The sequence below is a fragment of the Leiobunum rupestre genome, chromosome 2 (genome assembly GCF_980474605.1).
Source record: "Leiobunum rupestre chromosome 2, qqLeiRupe1.1.hap1, whole genome shotgun sequence".
In the NCBI taxonomy this organism is placed as follows: Eukaryota; Metazoa; Arthropoda; class Arachnida; order Opiliones; family Sclerosomatidae; genus Leiobunum; species Leiobunum rupestre.
Window position 1 is genome coordinate 64,854,021 of NC_143385.1, and position 21,230 is coordinate 64,875,250.

A 21,230-nucleotide genomic window follows, 5' to 3' on the forward strand; every position below is an offset into this window, starting at 1 on the left:
TAACCGCAAATTATCCAAAAAAAAATTTCCAAGCAAAGCTGTTTAAAAAGAAAAAATATATAGAAAAACATTTGAAATTAAGCATTTAAAACTTATTTTTACAAAAGGTAAATAAGGAGATTCAATCTCTTCATTGGGCAAAGATATTAATTTTGAAGCGTTTTTTAAAGTTTACCCCTGAAATTATATTTAAAACAAACAATTTATGACTACATCGATGATAATGAAAATTGTAGTACTAACCATTCGGCTTTTTAGATTTGGGTTGTTTCTTTTGACAATAAGCGTGATCCATTTTTAGCCCGAGGCCCGAACGAGGACACGAGGTCCGAAGCAGAAGAACCCGCTGAAACTTTTCAGACTAAACTTCCACCCCCACCTCTCCCACTAGGGAATCGCATGAGACAACGCATTTCGCGTACGTTTCTACCCCCTGTATACATGTACGGACGTTTTAAAAAAATTCTTTGTTTAAGGGAGGAATGTAATATGTATATATATATATATATATATATATATATATTCTTTGTAATTGGAGTGTTTAAAAAAATTGTAGGCTGGCTTAGAGATAGAAAATTATTTTATATCTCTATGATTTCGCTCCAATTAAACTTACTAAGCCTAACTATAGAAAAATACGAAAGTAATCACCTGCATTCAACGGTATTCACCTGTTATCATCTGTAATCGCCTACATTCAACGGTATTCACCTGTTATCATCGGTAATCGCCTACATTCAACGGTAATCACCTGTTATCAACGGTAATCATTTGTTATCAACGGTATTCAACTGTTATCAAAGGGAATCAACTGCATTCAACGGTAATCACCTGTTATCAACGGTATTCAACTGTTATCAACGGTATTCAACTGTTGTCAACGGTAATCACCTACATTCAACGGTATTCAACTGTTATCAACGGGAATCACCTGCATTCAAGTGTAATAAAGGAATCAATGGTAATGGGTGGTATTCAAAGGTAATCAGCGGTGTTCAACGGTATTCAAGATAAATTAAAAGTAGTCAGCGGTATTCAACGGTGTTCAAAATAGAAATAAGGTAATCACAGTAATCATACTCAAATCAGTCAGTGTTCCGAAGTGGTAAATGTCAGGTGTCAAATAATGTGGCAAAAAGTGGTAAATACCGACATGGCGAATAATACTTTTACTGGCTAATATGCCAAAAAGTGGGAAATAATAAATTTTAATAAAAATAAAAAAACATACGAAAGGAAAAATATATTTGTGCTATTTTAGACAAATATACTGTATTAGTTGTCAGGTTTTGGGCTAGATACTCAATTATAGCCCAATCTAGTAATTTATTTTGGCTATTTTTCAACGATTTTTCCTGAGTTTGAATTCGTCTGCTATATATCTTTAAGGTGTTTTTAATGGTTCTTTTGTGAAAAACTGAAACATTATCTCACATGTAAGTGATGCTACATCTCCGAAAGATATTATTTACATCATTTAAATGCATTTATTGATTATTAGTCACTATTTGTCACTTTTTGCCATATTTGCCACTTTTGGCCATATTTGCCACTTTATGCCACTGACATGGACTTTATTCTAAAAATGTGACATTTAGGTAACACTGAAATCAGTAAATATTTAGTAATCATAAATCAGGTGAAATTCACATATTTTTTAGTAGAATAGTTTTTTTTGCGTGAGAATAGAAGCTCGCTATGAGCGATTGTGACGGGTGGGACAATTCAGTCCGCTCGTCCATTTGATTAACCAGGTGCGAGATATGTGTTACGGCCACGCCAACGGGGGGATACTTGGGGATAGGGTTGGGACACCCGTGGCGGAAGTATGACAACCACCCGTTGGGGGATTAGTGATCGTCCTCACACGGCCATCCACAAACTCTGCCTCCCAGACACTTGGGATTACAGGAGTACGCCACTACTCCCGGCTAGTGTAGCGTTACGCGGACCGTTGGTCTGATATTTCAGTTTTGGAGAATAAGAAGCAGACGACCTTTCGCTACGAATAGTGTAAAGGTGGTAACAGTTGATCCATATTAGTACTTGAATGCAATCTTCCTTTCAATTGTTAAAACGTCACTTTGGCTACTTTTTCCAATTGTATCAATTCATTAGTCACATTGGACTTCGTTTTGGATTTGAAAAAATGGTTAATTTCTGCAGGGTTGTAGAGAGATGGTTCGATCACTTAGCAATTCCACCATAGGAGAGTTTGGCTAAAGAAAAAGTGGCAAATAGATGGCGCACCCGACACTGTGTAGCCCCTTCAGATACTTATGGGTGTTCCCCCAATGCATAGAAGCACCGAGGTGCAGCCTAATTTATAGGAAACAGCGGGAAATTTAAATTTTACAAGCTAACTGGGATCGCTTTAATTTCTGTTTAGTTTTTACACGTGTGAATTTTAAGTAAATTTAATTTTTTAATATTTATAATTAGCGAACATTAAATTTCAGTTTATCAGATATTTATTTGAACTGAAATACAAATTTTGTACTTGAATTAATAAAGGAATAACACTGACCGTAGTTTTGCCTTTTGGCTCTTAATTAGCTTCGGTTTGCTTAGATTATTCGCAATTTCAAAAATTAAATTGTTAATCAATTTATAACAAAGCGACAATTAACTAATTTAGAGATCATAAAGAACCGAGATCGAAAAATTGGTAGTGTTCCCTTTCCATAGGTACTCTTGTGTAAGAAGGTAAAGCCTACAAAATATCTGTAGGGCTACTTAGCGTCACTAGCGCCATCCGTGGTAGAAAAATATTTCACCAAATTTTCCATTTGTTTTATTTTGAATCTGATGCGCTTGGTGTGAAGGCTCATTGCTATATACACCAATATTCATTCTCGTTATTTTGCCCCCCCCCCCCACCATCTCTCTACAACCCTGATTTCTGTAACGTCCCAGACCAAAAATAGTTATATTGACCAGGGTTGGACATAAAGCACTAGTTACGGCATTTGACTACTAAAAACATTGCTCTGACTATTAAAATTAATCGAAATCTGGGGGCTCACTAGGCAATTTGACTAGTGAAAAATGTACCTAAATATTCAAAAATAATGGTGAATATGGCGTATCATAAATTCATCATTCATCAATCCCATTTTATTTAAAAAAATCACAACATTCTTGTAGATCTTGTAGATAATCAAGAGTTCAAAGAGTCCATTGTACCTCATACAAGTTCTGATTCAGAATCTCGATCTCAAATTAACGCGTCATTTGATGATATTATCAATTAAAATATTCTAAACTGTGCAAAGACTATACACTCTTTTATATCCTTATTTGTGAGAGCTGCCATTTTATTACAGGTCTGATTTCAAATAGTGCATGCGAGGCCGCTTCACGCGGTCAAGTGCACGCGACGTCTCGAGCTGATGAGCACGTGCAGGCGCCTTGCCAGTACTATTTTAAATTAGGCCTGTAATGAAATGGGCAACTTCGTAAAAGAGTGTATAAGTCGTGAAAAATTTTTGATCGGTCAAAGTCATGTAACTCAAGTGATAATCAACTCCTGTTTTAACTCTGACGGGTAAAGCCAAATTTTGACTGTCCTTCTTGTTTTTATACCCCCATTTTTACCCCCACTAGTCATGCAGGGACTACTAAAATAAATTAAGATAGGAGGCTCACTAGTCAGGCTGACTACTGAAAAAAAATATCTTTATGTCCAGCCCTGACATTGACCAGGGTACATTTGTAGGCTGTCACACGATCAAAGCTGGCTCTTCATCAGTCACATTGGACTCCCTTCTGGACTGGACTCGCGACGTGTCAATTATTTTATCCAAGGTAACTCTGGTGTCATCAATGCTGTCACCCGCGGGTCTATATTTCAATCGCGATAAGTCCAAAAAATCGACGGACTCTCGTCTGGAGGGTGGCAAGTCCAAACTAGCATCCGGAACAACAGACTCTCTTCTGGACTCGAAATGCGACGAGTCTATACTGCGCAATCTAGACTGTCTTCTGAGTGACAAAACTACCTTTTGCATGCTGTCCATTTTGATCATTTTGGACTTTCTGCGTTTACGCCATTTTCTGAATTTGGCCCTCAGTTTTAACAGCTCTTGGTAAGCGCGCCATCTTGTTTGGATCACGACGGCCGCGTTACTTTGTCGGAAAAATTCCTCCGCCAGGTTTTCTTCTTCGATACGCTTGCGTTCTCGTTCGGCTAAGATGGTGTCGTACTGGCTTCTTAAGCGGCTGCGTTGGTGGCTCAGCAAGTCCAATTGATTTCGTAATTGAGTCCATTCTTGATTTAGTATCTTCATCGTTTCCTGCGTTCAATGAAATACGATATTTTAAAACGTTGAGGATGATTTGGTACAGTACAATCGAAAATTTGAAATTACAAATCCAAAAACCCGTTTTCATTTAAAGCCATTGCCACCTGTATTATGAAAAGGCCTCTGTTATTAGAGATGGCCATGAATCTATCTATGCGGAAAATTTCCTGTCCGAACACTGAGCCATAGATTCTATGGCTCAGTGTTCGGACAGGAAATTTTCCGTACATTTCTTTTATATCCATATCCGAAAAAAATCCAGATAAAAACTTATTTTTTGCATATTAAATCGTATAATAGTCGTTAATAATATCCATAAATAAACAGTTAAACTAATTTTTTATGATTAATTGAAATTTTAGAGGGTAATTTTTCCATTTCCCCGAGCTCTAAGTCCGTCTAAATCTATACGATTCTTCGAAAAACGCGACTTTATTGGAGAGCGTGGTGCCATCTATTAATGGTAACGGAAGCTAAAATTCCAAATAGCTAAACAATAACGTCGTCAGAGAACCATTATAGAGTATTATATTTAGACAACTTTTACTTTATTTAAAGGGCTTTAACTTAATTTTTATATCGCATGTAAAAAATATTGTTTGAAATTACTGTAATTTATGTCATTGAACAATTTACAAAAACGATTCAATCGACGCGAGGGGTACCTATAAGCTTGCTATAAGTATAGAGTAGTAGCACTCCGTAGCTTTGGCCATGCCCGCCATTTTGGTCGCAAATTTTATCTATAGAGCATGGGTGACGTACTAGGACGTCACAGTGCCATTACTCTATTGCCTTTTTGGTCAAAATGTAGCTTAATTATCTTGTTTTCAAGTCGACGATAGCGACACCGGTTGAATAAAGAGCTACTTGACGTCGAGCCGTCACTTGCTTTATAGGTGGTGGAAACTAAATCTCAAGAATGTATGTAATTATACTTGAGGATAATGACTATATTGAGTCTAGTTTTCTCCTGGCCCAAGAGAAGGGGGGCAGGGGGAGGAAAAACGTCACTGGAGTGCGCTTCAATCGCGTCGGCAGACGTTAGTTTTAGGGAACCAATGAGATACCGTTTTGATTTGATTGTTTTTAGGGAGAAGGAAGTTACCTGTTTTTGAATTTCACCAGCAACGACGATATTTTTCAAATCTTCAATTTCGTTTTGCAACGCCATCTTTATCTGTAAATAAATACATCGCCAATTTATAATTCGTAATTGTATTTATGCCGTATAAAATTTGCCATTAGGGTCATGTAAAAGTAAGATTAATTGGTTGAAGCCAAGCGAAGAGTAACTTAATTAAAATGTGTCGGCTCATGTTCGTAACGCGTAATGTTGGCTGAACTCATAGCAAAACCTAGTAAACGCCAATTTTGACAATATCGAGTTAGTAGTAAATTTCAGTACATTAGAGAAACGTACTCCTATTTAACAAAAATCCTGGATGAGAATACCAGAAGTTTATTATATAGATAATAATAACAATCAGTTAGGCACCACCCTAGGCCCAAGTCATCTCGAAACTTTTAATGCCTTTAAACAGGTGGCCGGGTTACAATGCGTGGGAGGGTGGTGGCAAGCTCTTCATTTCGGGATTTCACGTCGGATTTCGGGATTTCTCTCTGGATTTCAAGATTTCACATCGGATTTCGGGATTTCTCTATGGATTTCGGGATTTCTCTGAATTTCAAGATTTCACGTCGGATATCTGAATTTCTTTAGGATTTATAGATTTTGAAAAAATAAAGGCTGGATTTAGGATTTCTTGGAATGTGTTCAGGATTTCTTGGAAAGTGTTCGGGATTTCTTGGAAAGTGTACGGGATTTCTTGGGAAGTGTACGGGATTCTTGGAAAGTGTTCGGGATTTCTTGGAGAGTGTACGGGGTTTCTTGGAAAGTTTACGGGATTTCTTGGAAAGTGTACGGGGGTTCTTGGAAAGTGTACGGGATTTCTTGGAGAGTGTACGGGATTTCTTGGAGAGTGTACCGGGTTTCTTGGAGAGTGTACGGGATTTCTTGGAAAGTGTACCGGGTTTCTTGGAGAGTGTACGGGATTTCTTGGAAAGTGTACGGGATTTCTTGGAAAGTGTAGGGGATTTCTTTAAATGTGTACGGGATTTCTTTAAATGTGTTCCCGATTTCTTGGAAAGTGTACGGGATTTCTTGGAAAGTGTACGGGATTTCTTGGAAAGTGTTCGGGATTTCTTGGAAAGTGTAGGCGATTTTTTAAATGTGTACGGGATTTCTTTAAATGTGTACGGGATTTCTTGGAAAGTGTACGGGGTTTCTTGGAGAGTGTACGGGGTTTCTTGGAAAGTTTACGGGATTTCTTGGAAAGTGTACGGGGGTTCTTGGAAAGTGTACGGGATTTCTTGGAGAGTGTACGGGATTTCTTGGGAAGTGTACGGGATTTCTTGGAAAGTGTACGGGGGTTCTTGGAAAGTGTACGGGATTTCTTGGAAAGTGTACGGGATTTCTTGGGAAGTGTACGGGATTTCTTGGAGAGTGTACGGGGTTTCTTGGAAAGTTTACGGGATTTCTTGGAAAGTGTACGGGGGTTCTTGGAAAGTGTACGGGATTTCTTGGAGAGTGTACGGGATTTCTTGGGAAGTGTACGGGATTTCTTGGAAAGTGTACGGGGGTTCTTGGAAAGTGTACGGGATTTCTTGGAAAGTGTACGGGATTTCTTGGGAAGTGTACGGGATTTCTTGGAGAGTGTACGGGGTTTCTTGGAAAGTTTACGGGATTTCTTGGAAAGTGTACGGGGGTTCTTGGAAAGTGTACGGGATTTCTTGGAGAGTGTACGGGATTTCTTGGGAAGTGTACGGGATTTCTTGGAAAGTGTACGGGGGTTCTTGGAAAGTGTACGGGATTTCTTGGAAAGTGTACGGGATTTCTTGGGAAGTGTACGGGATTTCTTGGAGAGTGTACGGGGTTTCTTGGAAAGTTTACGGGATTTCTTGGAAAGTGTACGGGGGTTCTTGGAAAGTGTACGGGATTTCTTGGAAAGTGTACGGGATTTCTTGGGAAGTGTACGGGATTTCTTGGAGAGTGTACGGGGTTTCTTGGAAAGTTTACGGGATTTCTTGGAAAGTGTACGGGGGTTCTTGGAAAGTGTACGGGATTTCTTGGAGAGTGTACGGGATTTCTTGGAGAGTGTACCGGGTTTCTTGGAGAGTGTACGGGATTTCTTGGAAAGTGTACCGGGTTTCTTGGAGAGTGTACGGGATTTCTTGGAAAGTGTACGGGATTTCTTGGAAAGTGTACGGGATTTCTTTTAAAGTTTACGGGATTTCTTGGAAAGTGTAGGGGATTTCTTTAAATGTGTACGGGATTTCTTTAAATGTGTTCGGGATTTCTTGGAAAGTGTACGGGATTTCTTGGAAAGTGTACGGGATTTCTTGGAAAGTGTTCGGGATTTCTTGGAAAGTGTAGGCGATTTTTTAAATGTGTACGGGATTTCTTTAAATGTGTACGGGATTTCTTGGAAAGTGTACGGGGTTTCTTGGAAAGTGTACGGGATTTCTTGGGAAGTGTACGGGATTTCTTGGGAAGTGTACGGGATTTCTTGGAGAGTGTACGGGGTTTCTTGGAAAGTTTACGGGATTTCTTGGAAAGTGTACGGGGGTTCTTGGAAAGTGTACGGGATTTCTTGGAGAGTGTACGGGATTTCTTGGAGAGTGTACCGGGTTTCTTGGAGAGTGTACGGGATTTCTTGGAAAGTGTACCGGGTTTCTTGGAGAGTGTACGGGATTTCTTGGAAAGTGTACGGGATTTCTTGGAAAGTGTACGGGATTTCTTTTAAAGTTTACGGGATTTCTTGGAAAGTGTAGGGGATTTCTTTAAATGTGTACGGGATTTCTTTAAATGTGTTCGGGATTTCTTGGAAAGTGTAGGGGATTTCTTTAAATGTGTACGGGATTTCTTTAAATGTGTTCGGGATTTCTTGGAAAGTGTAGGGGATTTCTTTAAATGTGTACGGGATTTCTTTAAATGTGTTCGGGATTTCTTGGAAAGTGTAGGGGATTTCTTTAAATGTGTACGGGATTTCTTTAAATGTGTTCGGGATTTCTTGGAAAGTGTACGGGGTTTCTTGGAAAGTGTGACCCCTCAACCATCGTATATAGATGTTTCAAGCTAATAAGATAGGCAGATGAATACTCCTCTCGATAGATACATATTATATACTTCTGTTTATACTTGTAAAACTAATTTACGTTACAAAAAAAACCTGTTACTCATAACAAAGAAACTAAAATATTTCAAATTTAATAAAGTGGCGTTTACTACGTTTCGCCACGGGAAAGCCAGGTACGAACTATGCCCGTTTCATTATCTGCCTGAAATTCGTGGTGACAAGCGATCACGCGAACCTTCAAATATCTTGATTAATTTACCATATTTTGTAAACGTAGCTGACTCATTCTTTGTTTCGACAAACCAATGGTTAATTTGTAGCTTGACCAAGGCTTATATTTTTTAAATAACCTCTTCTCTACATTCATCTCGTTTATCATATTGATAAAGGTTACATTGTTATGATCACGATTACGGAACCAACAGATGAACAATCTATATTCTTTAACTATAACATATCAGCGTTACGTGATTCAAATCGTCGATGTCCATTGTCGTGGGTGCAATAAAATACGATTTCTGAATACATAAACACTGGTAACGGTTCATTTTTCACTTTTAGGGAGAGATAATTGTATTTGTTTAAAAATGGATGTTATTTTACTTCTGCCCCCAAGATATTATTGGGAGGAGTAGGCGACACGACTTCGCAAATTTAGTTTGGACAATACTAAATTGAAAAGAAAGTGAATATAGGAACTCTGAATGTTCGTTGGTAACTGTTGGAAAGTTATTCGAAATGTTTAAAGGGGCTCCAAAGTTCGGTGGCAAAAGAAAGAAAATTGAGCATGCTTTTTGTCCCCCCCCCCAACCCCTCACTTGGCAGAGGCGAGCAGAGTCAACCGTAAATTTCACACTTTACTGACTTTACACACATTTTGCCACCGAGCTTTGGAACACCTTTAACTTTCAATTTACGGCGTTTGTCCCCAGGGCGGCGTTACTGACTAGGCAATGTAGGGCCTGGATTCTAAAACTAAGTTTCTTTGCAGATATTTTAGGAAAAAAATTAAATGCAACGCTTGGGGCATTGTCCTTACTACCCATAGCGCAATAGCGAAGCGATATTCGCAACCAAAAACTATCGCTACGCCCCCTTTGGTTCGCCATTGAAACCTAGATGCTATTAGTTTTTCCTCATCGTCATTAGTAAAATTTACTTATATATTTTGCATCGTTTGCTTATATTTTGATAAGTTTATTTAAGAAAAAAACGTTCTTATGACTTTTGAATTTTTCCCAAAGTTGGTAAATCGTGCATGCGCTAATGTGAATTTTTCCGTAGCAGACGCTAGATCATAGGCGCAACCTTGGAGAAGCTAGATCCATTACGCCACCTAGAATCGTTTCAGTCGCGAATATTGTAAAATTGTTAATCGAATAATTTGGAAAAGCGTAAAAAGTGAATAGGTTTCGCCTAAAAAGCTCAAGTAAATTTTTCTGGCTAAGGCCCTACTCTTAGCCCTTAATTACCACTGGTTGAGAATAGTTTCCGAGCTCCAACAAGTGTTAACGACAATCAATCAAAGCCCAGGAGTGTAACAGGCACCGTTAGATACCATCTCGCACCGTCGCACGCACGATTGGTCAATTTAGTACTCCATTTATAAAGAATCTGCCATGCGAAATATCGAAAAGTAAAATGTTGTTTATCTCGGCTACGAACGCGAAAAACGCGATACTAATAAGTAGGCGTCTCACGTACGCATCTTCGTAACAAAAGAACTACCTAAAATCGTTCGATTATAATTTTTTGACACCATGCTGTGCGCCATTTAAAAAAATCGTGTCTATTTCGCAAGTCCCTCTCACTTGCCCCACCGAGAGACGCGTTTCAGCATGCGGCCGCTAGGTAGCGCCAATATTCGCGACTGAATTATGCATGAGAATCATGTAGCTCTCAAAATATGGCGTAGTTTAGATACGTTCGAAAGTTAGGAAAATAATTATAAACGATTTTATGTGAGGACAGGGTCAGGGGTCACGCCGTTCTATGGATGATGTCAGAAGGGTTTTTCTTTTTATTGATGGTATTCCTCTACTGGGGGTGCAATTTAATAATTGAAATTTTATCCCCTGTAGGTTTTTAGAAAAAAAAAGCAATCACGTTTTTACGTTTTAAGTGTTGCCAGATGGTAAATACAGACAGGGTTAGAAATAAGAACTTTTCCGTGATTTTTGAGTTGGCTCTTTTTCACTAATAACGCTGAAAGCTATTCGCGACCGAAATGAGTCTGCTACAGACAAATTAAAAGTCAACTTTTTTTCTTAAATAAACTTATCAAAACATAAGCAAACGATTCTACGAATAACGATGAGGAAAAACTGATAGCGTCTGCTTTAACCGCTACATATCTAGGTTTCGATGGCGAACCAAAGGGGGCGTAGTGATAGTTTTCAGTCGCGAATACGGTACTTTTCGGCGAGCTTTACATTTGGCCGTGTTTGTTATTTTTATTAAAAGTTAAAAAAGACCTAATTTTATACTTCAAATTTTAAATTATCTAAGATATGTAAACAATTTCTTTATGCTGCACATTCTTAAAGGGATCCATCACTCACAACAGGGGTAGGCATAGGGGTAACATAAAATCCAGACTTAAACATAAAATCCCCTATGCCTTCCCATGTAACTTCCATATTTATGGTGTATCAATGATTTTCACATTTCTTCCAACAGGTCTAACAGAAGCTAAGGGTGATTGATGCTAGACGATTTTTAAACTAAGTTCTTACTCCCTTTGAAATGATAAGCCTAACAAAGATCAAATGAAAAAGCTGACAGTAAGCTTTAGGTACTTACCAGGAATCTGTATACACTTGGAATGTCTAAGGATGATTTTTACGGCCGTGATCAAGCTCACCAGAAAAACTCTCGCGCCTCGCTACCCTAATTCGACGAAAACTCGTCATTAAACCTAGTCATGGTTATTATATTATTAGCTTACCTGATTATCTCTTTTAAAACCATACAAATACCTGAAATTAGGTATCACTACACTTCTTTCGCGAAGAACGTTATAATTACTTCAAAATATTAAGTACAATAACAAATTGAGGTTTTTAAATCCATTGTTTTATAAGCCATTTTTTGCGCGGGAAGATCACCTATTTGTTACCATGACGACGCGTTCTTTTCGCGTCAAACCTCGAGCCAATGAATTTGAAATGTCGCGTTACGTCTTACACTTAACGTAGTTAAGCCCCACCTTTTTCTCGACGCGCTTTCGTATCACCGTCGCAATGGAACCTTAGACATTCCAAGTGTATACCTCTATAGATTCCTGTACTTACCGCTTTCAATTGAGTTTCTCTAGTGATATGCAACGTCAAAATTGTTTTAAAATCATCTTCAATTTGGTTAATTTCAGTTCTGATTTCATGTTCTTCTTGATCATACCTACGGTTAATAATTGACATTTGTTCGTTGCAATTTCTCCTATTATAATAGCATTATTCAATTCAATAATCAATTATAGTTTCGCTTAAAATGTTACAATTACATTGTTTCATCAATCGTATTTTGCGCTTGTCGTTGCAAGTTTGTAATCTCGGCTTCGCAATTTCGTATCGTTTCCGTGTTATTATTCTTCTGCACAAAATAAATTGCGTTTAAAGGGATAGCGACAGGAAATTTTATTTTTTATTTATTTTTTTTACTTTAAAATCTCGTTCAGTTTCAATTTGGTTTAATTTCGATTCTAATTCGTTGAGTATAGTCGATTGATCTAGCAGAATTTCGTCCAGCTCACTTTCGCTATAAACTAGTTGCTTAGTTTTAGCTTCGTTTAGCGCTTGACGTAAACGATTTTGCGTCAGAGACTCAAAGACTTCAAAGTGACCTCGCAAATCTGTAATCGAATTTTTAAAATATCGGTATCCAAGGCCGCGTTCAGTGACGCTCAACGGAGGGGAAATTGTTAATTAACCGTTGATCTCCGTTTGCAATCGTGACGCCACGTCTGTTGAACGCTTTTTAGTTCCACATCGAGATATATCGAAGTGGGACTATTGCTATGGATGGATTGTCGTTAAGTGTTGTGTGTTTGTTTGTTTGTTTGTTTGTTTGGTGTGGAAAGCAACGACACGGCAGATGGCGCTGCGAAAATAATTTGCAGTTTTGGCGAAACCGGGATTTGAACTCACAAACGGCCAGTCAAAAACTCCAATGAATGACGCCTTTACGCTCTTGGCCACTGGAAGCTTACCATAATTTGTTCGGAACTTCTACGGTATTCTCGTCAGTTTTAGCGACGCGGGGGGGAGTTGGCTAGTTAAGTTGTCTAAATTATCGTCCCTTTTTCCGCCTTATTTTACGTATATTTTCGGAGTTTAAGGTTGGGTGGTGGGTGGTGGGTGATGGACACACTCGCTTAAGATGCCTCGCTCGAAAGTGAGTACTCGAATAAACGAGCTCGAAAATTTTAAATGTTCGGGTGGTGAGCAGTGGTAGGCGGGCACACTCGCTTAAGATGCCTCGCTCGAAAGTGAGTACTCGAATAAACGAGCTCGAAAATTTTAAATGCCCTCTTCCCCATATGTACTTATAAATGCTCTAAAAGCCCCACAATGAGATACTTATTTTCTTATTTAAATAAATCAACAAGAGACATTAAAAAACTTCATCACTCGTTACACCAAACAAAAGGTTCAAGACAAACTACGAGTTCAATCCACACTGACGAACTTCCTTTTGGGTAATAAAAGCAATAGAACCATAGAGAAACAATTATAAATTGAAGTCACTATCGGGAGAATGTGTTATATTATTAAGAACACGCGTACGCTTAAAAAGTTAAAGCATTGAAAACTCTATTTCCCTTCACACACTTACGTACCGCCATTATTAATTATTGGACTCCCATACTCATCCAAAAACTAGGGGCATTCGGGCATATGTTGTTTTATATCTATGAAGGTATACCATTCGCAAAACTTAGGTATATTAACTTACAAGTTCACGTAAAGACTACCCGTTTATAGCTCTACCACAAATAGATAGAAATTTAAAATATAGCTTTTTGTCAAATTACCTTGCAAGTTAAGTCAAAACCAATATGCATTAATCAAGAATAAATTTATGTACTTAGAATATGGGAGACCAAAACATCCAAAGCAGTCGGACTTAAGCTTAATTAAATTCAAGGGTATCTTTTTTTTAATTTGTGCAATAATAGGATTTTTGGTGTTTGAACCATACCCAAATGTTTGATATAAATTTCCTAAAATAAACATATTTGAATCCCAGTTTAAGAATTTCTTTAAATCATTTTTCCACTAATTTCAATAATTTAAAAAAAATTATGTTTGTCGTGTTTTGCTTACCTATTTCACCTTTGATACTTTACGTCTATCTAACGATAGGAAATCAAATGACCTCAACAGCTTATGAATTGGTTTGCCCACCCGTGTTTCCTGAGGGTGGGCGGTGGCCACTCTTTAACATAGGATGGTAAATAGTATATCTAACTATAGGAAATCACATGGGCTCAACAGTTTTTATATTAGTTTGCCCACCCGGGTCTCCTGATGGTGGGCGGCATTCACCCTTTCACTTAGGGTGGCAATTTATATATCCAACGATAAGAAATCACAAAGCCTCAAAAGCTTTGTATTAGTTTGCCTACCTGTGTCTACTAAGGGTGTATGGCTTTGCCCACTCGAATACACTGATGTGGAACTAATATTACGGCCTGGGCCGGCTTGTTTACGATTGTTGTAAATTTTATAAAATATCGTCTGTCATGTCGTCTGCAACTAGCCTTCCCGCGTGCTGTGAGTTGTGACGTCACGATTGCGTTTATCAACGAAATAACCGGCTCTTCCAGCCGCTTATTTCTTTGACTGTCCGTTTGCAAATGTGACGTCATTCCCGGAAGTGAAAAAAGTCGTACAGTAGCGAATGCGCATTCAACGGCCCAACCATTTGCTGTTACTGAACGTGGCCTTTGTTATTAAACAAACCTTCAACAAGGTTTCCATAATTTAACTTGATATTAACTTCAGAAAATAGTTTGCTTTTAATGCAATTAGTTAAAAACTTCTTCATTTTAAGTTTGCACATTTCAATATGATCAAAATCGGTATTATTGTTATAGTTATTTGCTTCTATCGATAAATCGTGAAATTTTCTGCAAAACGGTTCGTAATTAGATATTTCGGTTAGTTATAAAATTAAAATTTCACTCACTTTATCATTATATCCCTATGATTGGTCGATTTATCTTGTTGAAAACTTTCATTGGTTGACGATGTCATCATTGATATATACGATTGCAATTCCATCTTGCGTTTGGTTACGATTAAAATCTGACCAAGGCGCTGAAGATTCAAATGTAAATTCGAGTCCATGTTGACAAACCGTAACCTGAAGTTGCATCATAATTAGTGTGGCTAACTAACAATAAATATGTTAAATAAATTGAAAATAAGGGTAATAACAATTAGGCTTAATGGAAGATGAATAAGTAATTTAAGTTGCAATGGGTCATTTTCATATCTCGTTTAGGTTAACAAGACCTCAATGATAAGAAATTGCCTAATTTAATGTCTATTCGGTGCTGACAAGGCCTGTTCATGTTTGCACACATGCGAATGAATTGCTCGTGCGCGTGAGAATAAGCAATAAAACCAATGGTTAACTAAAAGCAGTTTTATTAACGAATAAAATGTTCCTTGTTAAAGAATTGCATCATTATTGTTTTGGAATCTTCATATTAATTTGCAATATATATGCTTATTTAAGGAAACGATGGAATAATTATTATTAACAATTGTTGTTTATAGCTGCATATGACAGGATGTAGAATAAGGTAAACTATATCTGTCTTTATGGTAGCGAATTTTGTGGATTACATTATTATAGACTCACTAGATTATGGTCCGTTTTTTCTTCTATATTTTGGATTGAAGAGAAGCTTTAGGTTTAAAATTTAGTAATTGAGGACTTGTTTACTTTTCTGTTTCCATAGTTACTTTAATATTGATTTCTTATTTAATTTCAGAATAATCCGTATGTCTGGCCTGCTTTGGAACATAATATTTCCGGTAGTTCTGCATATTTCTAGCAAAAGCTGTCTGCTCGAGTTTCTGCTATGACAGTTTGAATTTTTGATTTCTAATTTGTCGATTTCTTTACTTTATTTAGGAATTAGGATGCTAAATTAGATTAATTTAATGCGTAGTATTCACTCATATTCGTTACCATTCTATGTTAGGTCCAAATTACACGAAGCTGGTTTTCAATACGATAAAGATTTCCGAGATATTTCCAATGAAAAATTGAAAAAAGGTATTTTTGAGTCAAGGCTTAATGTTAGGAAAATAATTCGTTTACTTTCATACATATAGAAACTGGTTTGACTTTGGAAGATGTTGAGCTAGTTTTAAATACGATATTGAAAGCAAACACTCCTTTGAAAAACTTAATTACTGGGACTGAGGTCCTACAAAACGAACGAAGTTCAAACAATATAATTACATTCTCTCAAAGGTTGGATGAAGCGTTAGAAGGGGGTGTTCCTTTGGGAAAAATTACCGAAATATGTGGCTGTCCTGGAACGGGAAAAACTCAATTATGGTATATTATATTTTGCATCTTGCTAACTAAAAAATTTCCATTTAATTTGTTTTAGTCTGCAGTTGTGCGTAGATGTTCAAATTCCGAAAAGCATGGGTGGTCTTGATAGTGAAACGATATTTATCGATACTGAGCGAACATTTTACACTGAACGTTTGATTGAAATAGCAAATGCTGCCGTAGAACATTGTAAATTAGTTTATGCAAATGAAACAGATGAAATTTTAACAGTAGATCGTATACTGAAGGGAATTCAATACTTCCATTGTAAAGATTACATTCAATTGATTGCTTTTGTTAATCAGTTACCGGATATTTTAGATAAGTATGAAAAAGTATGGGAATCATTTTTCAATTTAATTAAATACTTGGGATTTGGGCTCTCAATATATTTATATTTTATAGGTTAAATTAATCATAATTGACAGTATTGCATTTCATTTTCGATACGGTTATGAAGGCACTTTCTTTGAGAGAACTAAGACACTCAATAATCTGGCTCAATCTTTGATTAAAATAATGTCGCAGAGAAATATTGCGGTAATATCCTTAAACTGATTGAAGTTGGAGGCTAGAAATTCTAATAATATTCATAAATGTTTTGACTTAAAGGTGGTTTGGACCAATCAAATGACCACCAAATTTGATGAAAAGAAAACAGTAATAATTCCATCGTTGGGTGATACGTTCGCTCATCATTGTAACCTTAAATTGCTCTTGTATTGGGATAAGGATTGCCGTAAAGCATTGCTGCAAAAATCTCCGTCACACTCGGAAGTATCTGTCCCATTTCAAATACTTGTAAGATTATTTGTTGCTTTTTCAAACGAGTTTTTAGATCAATCCAGTTTTAATTAGAACAAAATTATAGTTTCTCAACTTAAACTGAAACAATGGTTTCAGTTTCTTCATATCATTATCAAGATTGATATAGACCAAAATTTCAAGGGGGGGCGATTACCTTTCTGCCCTCTTTCCCAAAAATATGATTTTTAATGTTAACGAACTCAGGACAACATTTTTTAATTGTTTGGACAAAACTACATGTGATTATAATTTTATTTATCTCCAAAAATATGATTTTGAATGCTAATGGACTTGCAACGGAAATGGTTAAAAAAACCAGGTTTATTTTACAGATGATTTTTGGTTTTTGAAGGGAAATACAAAATTTTATGGGATATTTCGGTACTCGAATTGAGGAACTCTAGTTAAATTTTGAATTTGAATTGTTTTTTCTTTCTGGATCTTGGAGCTTAAGTTCCTAGAGGCGTTTAAAATTAAATATTTTTACTTCGGAGATAATAGTGAATTAATAGCACCTTTTCCAAAATATTGCTATTAAAAATAACCCTATTATCTCTTAAAATATTTCCATCAAGAGTCCGTTAACATTTAAAATCATATTTTTGGAGAAAAATTTTTCTAATCACATGTAGTTTTGTCGAAACAATTTAACAATTAAAAATTGGTCGTCGCAAGTTCGTTACCATTCAAAATCATTTATTTTGGGAAAAATAACAGAAAGGTAGTTGCTTCCCGATCTTAGAATCGGCAGCTTGAATATTAAATAGTGATTGGGGAAACTCGGGTGCTATAGAACAGCCAAATACAAAATGCTGTAAGAGACCAGTATTTCTTACATCTAGTTTTATTTTAGCAACACGGAATTCGTGACATTCCCAGTGATGATGAAGAAGAACGTATAGTAAAACGCTCAAAAATTGAGGCCTAACTTTATACCAGAATTTTTATTCTAATTAAATAAATTTTTATATTTTATACAAATTTAGAATTTTCCACTTCGCTTTCTTCCAGTATATTTTGTATCATCGCGTACGTTTTTTCCTTGACGTCTCCTCCTTTCCTTTTTATCTAAGATCCAAGATCTAGATTTTTTCGGGGGTTTTCCTCGGATTTGTCTCACTCTGTCTCGTTTACTGGTGTAGGCTATTTGATTGCTAGCTTCGGACGATTCTGCGTCAAGTCCTTTGGGTAATTTTTGTTGCCCACCAGTGAAAAGGCACAGAAACATCTTTTTCATTTTGGCACTGTTAGGAAAATCCACGACTAAACCACCCGTGAACCCCGCTTTCATGGCTTGTTGCGTTATAAGTTCAACTTGAGCGCTACTTTCAGGGTAGAACTGAAAGACAGCACGACTACCTAAACTTAAACACCCATATAACGATGAGAAGAACTTGTACAGGCGTTTTGGTGGGCTGTGAGATTTCTTATCAGCGTTGCATAGCCATTGTAACGCAGATACACTGATGGCACCATCAAAGGAACCAGCGCGGAAACCAACTCCTTGGCCCAAATCACCCAACAAGATGTCACCTTCAACTTCCCTGTCTTGAGCGATGTCCAACATAGCTGTGCTGATGTCAACACCAACCCAGAAATGGCCCTGTTCCTCAAGCACATTGCCACTAAGGCCCGAGCCACAACCAAGATCTAGAACGAAGCAAGGAGTATCTTCTGGTAGGGCCAAGAGTTCAATGGCTCTTTCGGACATCTGTGACTGAATTTCCATAATTCGGGTGTTCGTCGAATATTTTTTAGCTTCATCTTCGTTGTAAAATATTTCTGGAGGAGCAGCGTGTTCTGGTCGCCTGGAGGACGCCATTATTAAAAGATTTTTCACTGGTTTAATTTTTTGTTCATAGATGGCGAAAGCGATGCGTTTTAGTTTTTTGACGATATTGATCCCACTAATAACGATATTATGGGAGCGGAATAGATGGCGGTAGTGCACCCATATTTTATTTTTAAATGGGGCTGTAATCGAAAAATTATTTGCCATAGCTTTTAGGGTCATAGTGTAGGGTTCCATCGTGTAATGGTGAGCACTCTGGAATTTAGTGTTTTGACGATATGCTAGATGGAGACATGGCTCTTTTTGACAAAAAACATTGTATTGGAGCTGAGTAAATTTAATAGATGGCGGTAGTGCACCCATACTTTGGTTTTTAATGGGTGTGTAATCGCAAAATTACCCATTTCTAGTGGTTTTCAGTGTCAGGTGAATGTAGGGTTCCATGGTGTAATGGTTAGCACTCTGGACTTTGAATCCAGCGATCCGAGTTCAAATCTCGGTGGAACCTTTTTACTATTTTTGGAAAAATAAGACAATATCTGGCTTTGTTGTTTCTCTCTTCTCAAACAACCCTAGTGTCATTGGTCTTAAAAAAGCAAACATACATGTGACATAGGACAAGTAATGATAAATGTGACAAATAGTGGACGCCAAATATTTTACTCAAAATGAATTTAAATGTACTGTTTTAGCTTGGTGACTTGGTCTACTGCTCTTGTCCGCTGTTATCCGTAGAGTATATTTAGAAAACGTAATTACGTATTTTAGCTTATTAATACTAATCGTTGATTTTGTATTAATCGCGACCGAAACGAGTCTAGGTGGAGTAATGGCGCTAGCCTCTCTGAGGTTGCGCCTATGATCTAGCGTCTGCTACAGACAAATTAAAATGTCTTAAGAACGTTTTTTCTTAAATTATCTTATGAAAATGTAAGCAAACGATGCAAAAATTATATTTAAATGCAAGTATTATTATTTATAAAGTGAAATTTACCAATAACGATGAGGAAAAACTAATAGCGTCTGCGTTAGCCGCTACCTATCCAACTTTCAATGGCGAACCAAAGGGGGCGTAGTGATAGCTTTTGGTCGCAAATAAGCAATACCATGTACCATTTTCTAAAAAAAACACCGTAAGTTTGTAAGAGTGGAACGTAATTCTTGATTTATGGTAACACGGCACACATGATACATAAGAGTATTTCCAATTACTAACCTAAAATTTAGTACATTATATTAATATCATAGGTTTTGTGTATACTATGTGAATATTTAATAAAATATTTAATAATGATAGATATTTTTTATGTAATTTCCATAGTTTTGAAATGTGTTTAAATAAAAGAAAACTTTAACCTTCAGTATTCTTTTCTGTATTCTATATTAAATAAATAAGCTACAAACGTCAAACTACACAATTTTAATTATATTAAAATTTTCCATTACAAAATATTCTTAAACCATCGTTATTTTTACTAATCTTTGAGATAAACAGCCGTTAAATTTGCACAATATTACGATGAACCAACTCCACAGTTTCGTAAGCCCGAGCGAGGCTAATCTTCCATTATGGTGACACAATTTGATTTGTTTATTTGAATCATCGTTGCTATTTAACAGCGAATGACTCGGTTCGGTTCCTTACTCGCCGGAAATTTTCCAAGGATTAATAAACGTGTCGCATCGCGGAATTTCCAATTTCCATCGAAACTGCGTTTTTCCGGAAACCGGAGCTGAAAAGACAAAAGATTCCGGGAAACAAAATCGAAGCCAATCAAGACGCATTTCCGAGGAACGCGTCGCAGCGTCACGTGACTCCATTGTTCCCTTTATTGAAGGCGGCCATTCGCCCAATCAGGGTAAAGAACCGAAAGTGATTCTGGCAGCACTGACGTCAGGTAATTTTCCGTGGAGCAACTCGGAAAATCTCTCGCACAGCGACCCCAGCGTCGTTCTGGGTGGCAACGGACGTTATCTCTCGCGCGGAAAGGACGCGTCGCGAAGGCTTAAAAATTTCCACAAATCGGCATTGTTAGATTAATTTCCTTCGGCGAGAATGATCGCTAGCTGCGAGAGGTTTGCTTTGTGACGCTCTTTCGAGAATCCGACATCCGATAAAACGGATTCTCCCGGCGGAATTGAAAATATGAGCGGCGCTTGAAATAGTTACGAATATTCCGTTTTTTGTTCTCCAAAAAAGTGCGTTCGGACCCCGGCGCCTAATGGCGGTGGTGCAATCGGTCAGATCGAGTCGGCACATCATGGCATTCCCGACCGGGCCCCTAACTGCAACGGCCTCGCAACAACAGGCAATACTTGCAGCGGCTCAACCCTATTTTCCCACTGCCTTGCCATCGCAAGACGTTATTCCTGATAGACCGATTGGATACGGGGCCTTTGGAGTTGTATGGTAAGTACATTTTTTAAACGTATTTCGTTGTAATCTTAACCGTAAAACGCGTCCCCGAACAAAGAACGCGTTTTCCTAAGCCTCGGTTAGTACGGTAGCGACGGGGTCTATGTTCCCTAAACTTGTTTTTTTTTGCGTTTAACGACGGAATACATATTTAATTTTCAATTAATTTATAATAGTTAGTGTAGGTTGAGTGT

General features: G+C 37.4%; 3 protein-coding genes and 1 non-coding gene across 9 annotated transcripts in view; 3 read left to right on the forward strand and 1 right to left on the reverse strand.

Annotated features, from left to right (window-relative positions):
- Positions 1-15,553: 15,553 nt before the first annotated feature.
- On the forward strand, positions 15,554-17,807 carry LOC149958758 (DNA repair protein RAD51 homolog 3-like). The gene is made up of 6 exons (XM_090166133.1): positions 15,554-15,733; positions 15,793-16,021; positions 16,077-16,356; positions 16,427-16,561; positions 16,634-16,822; positions 17,682-17,807. The coding sequence occupies exons 1-6, from the start codon at positions 15,619-15,621 to the stop codon at positions 17,754-17,756; spliced, it is 1,023 nt and encodes a 340-aa protein (XP_090022259.1). The 5' UTR covers positions 15,554-15,618; the 3' UTR covers positions 17,757-17,807.
- LOC149958759 (18S rRNA (guanine-N(7))-methyltransferase) lies at positions 17,594-18,714 on the reverse strand. The gene has a single exon (XM_090166134.1). It carries the CDS (start codon positions 18,648-18,650, stop codon positions 17,811-17,813), a length of 840 nt encoding a protein of 279 aa, XP_090022260.1. The 5' UTR covers positions 18,651-18,714; the 3' UTR covers positions 17,594-17,810.
- A 342-nt stretch (positions 18,715-19,056) lies between these two features.
- TRNAQ-UUG (transfer RNA glutamine (anticodon UUG)) lies at positions 19,057-19,128 on the forward strand. The gene has a single exon. It is a non-coding gene; the product is annotated as a tRNA-Gln (tRNA).
- A 1,439-nt stretch (positions 19,129-20,567) lies between these two features.
- The window catches only part of nmo (serine/threonine-protein kinase nemo), a 73,754-nt gene continuing 73,091 nt past the window's right edge, over positions 20,568-21,230 (forward strand). For all 6 annotated transcript variants that reach the window (XM_090166138.1, XM_090166140.1, XM_090166136.1 and 3 more), the window contains exon 1: positions 20,568-21,030. In XM_090166138.1, coding sequence (XP_090022264.1) covers positions 20,843-21,030 — 188 coding nt within the window. In that variant the 5' untranslated portion in view covers positions 20,568-20,842. The remainder of the gene's footprint in view (positions 21,031-21,230) is intronic.

Coding starts and splice junctions, on each gene's coding strand:
- LOC149958759 (XM_090166134.1), bottom strand. CDS start 18,650: ATGGCGTCCTCCAGGCGACCAGAACACGCTGCTCCTCCAGAAATATTT.
- LOC149958758 (XM_090166133.1), top strand. CDS start 15,619: ATGCGTAGTATTCACTCATATTCGTTACCATTCTATGTTAGGTCCAAA. Junction 16,562..16,633: donor TGTCGCAGAGAAATATTGCG/GTAATATCCTTA, acceptor TTTGACTTAAAG/GTGGTTTGGACCAATCAAAT. Junction 16,823..17,681: donor CTGTCCCATTTCAAATACTT/GTAAGATTATTT, acceptor GTTTTATTTTAG/CAACACGGAATTCGTGACAT.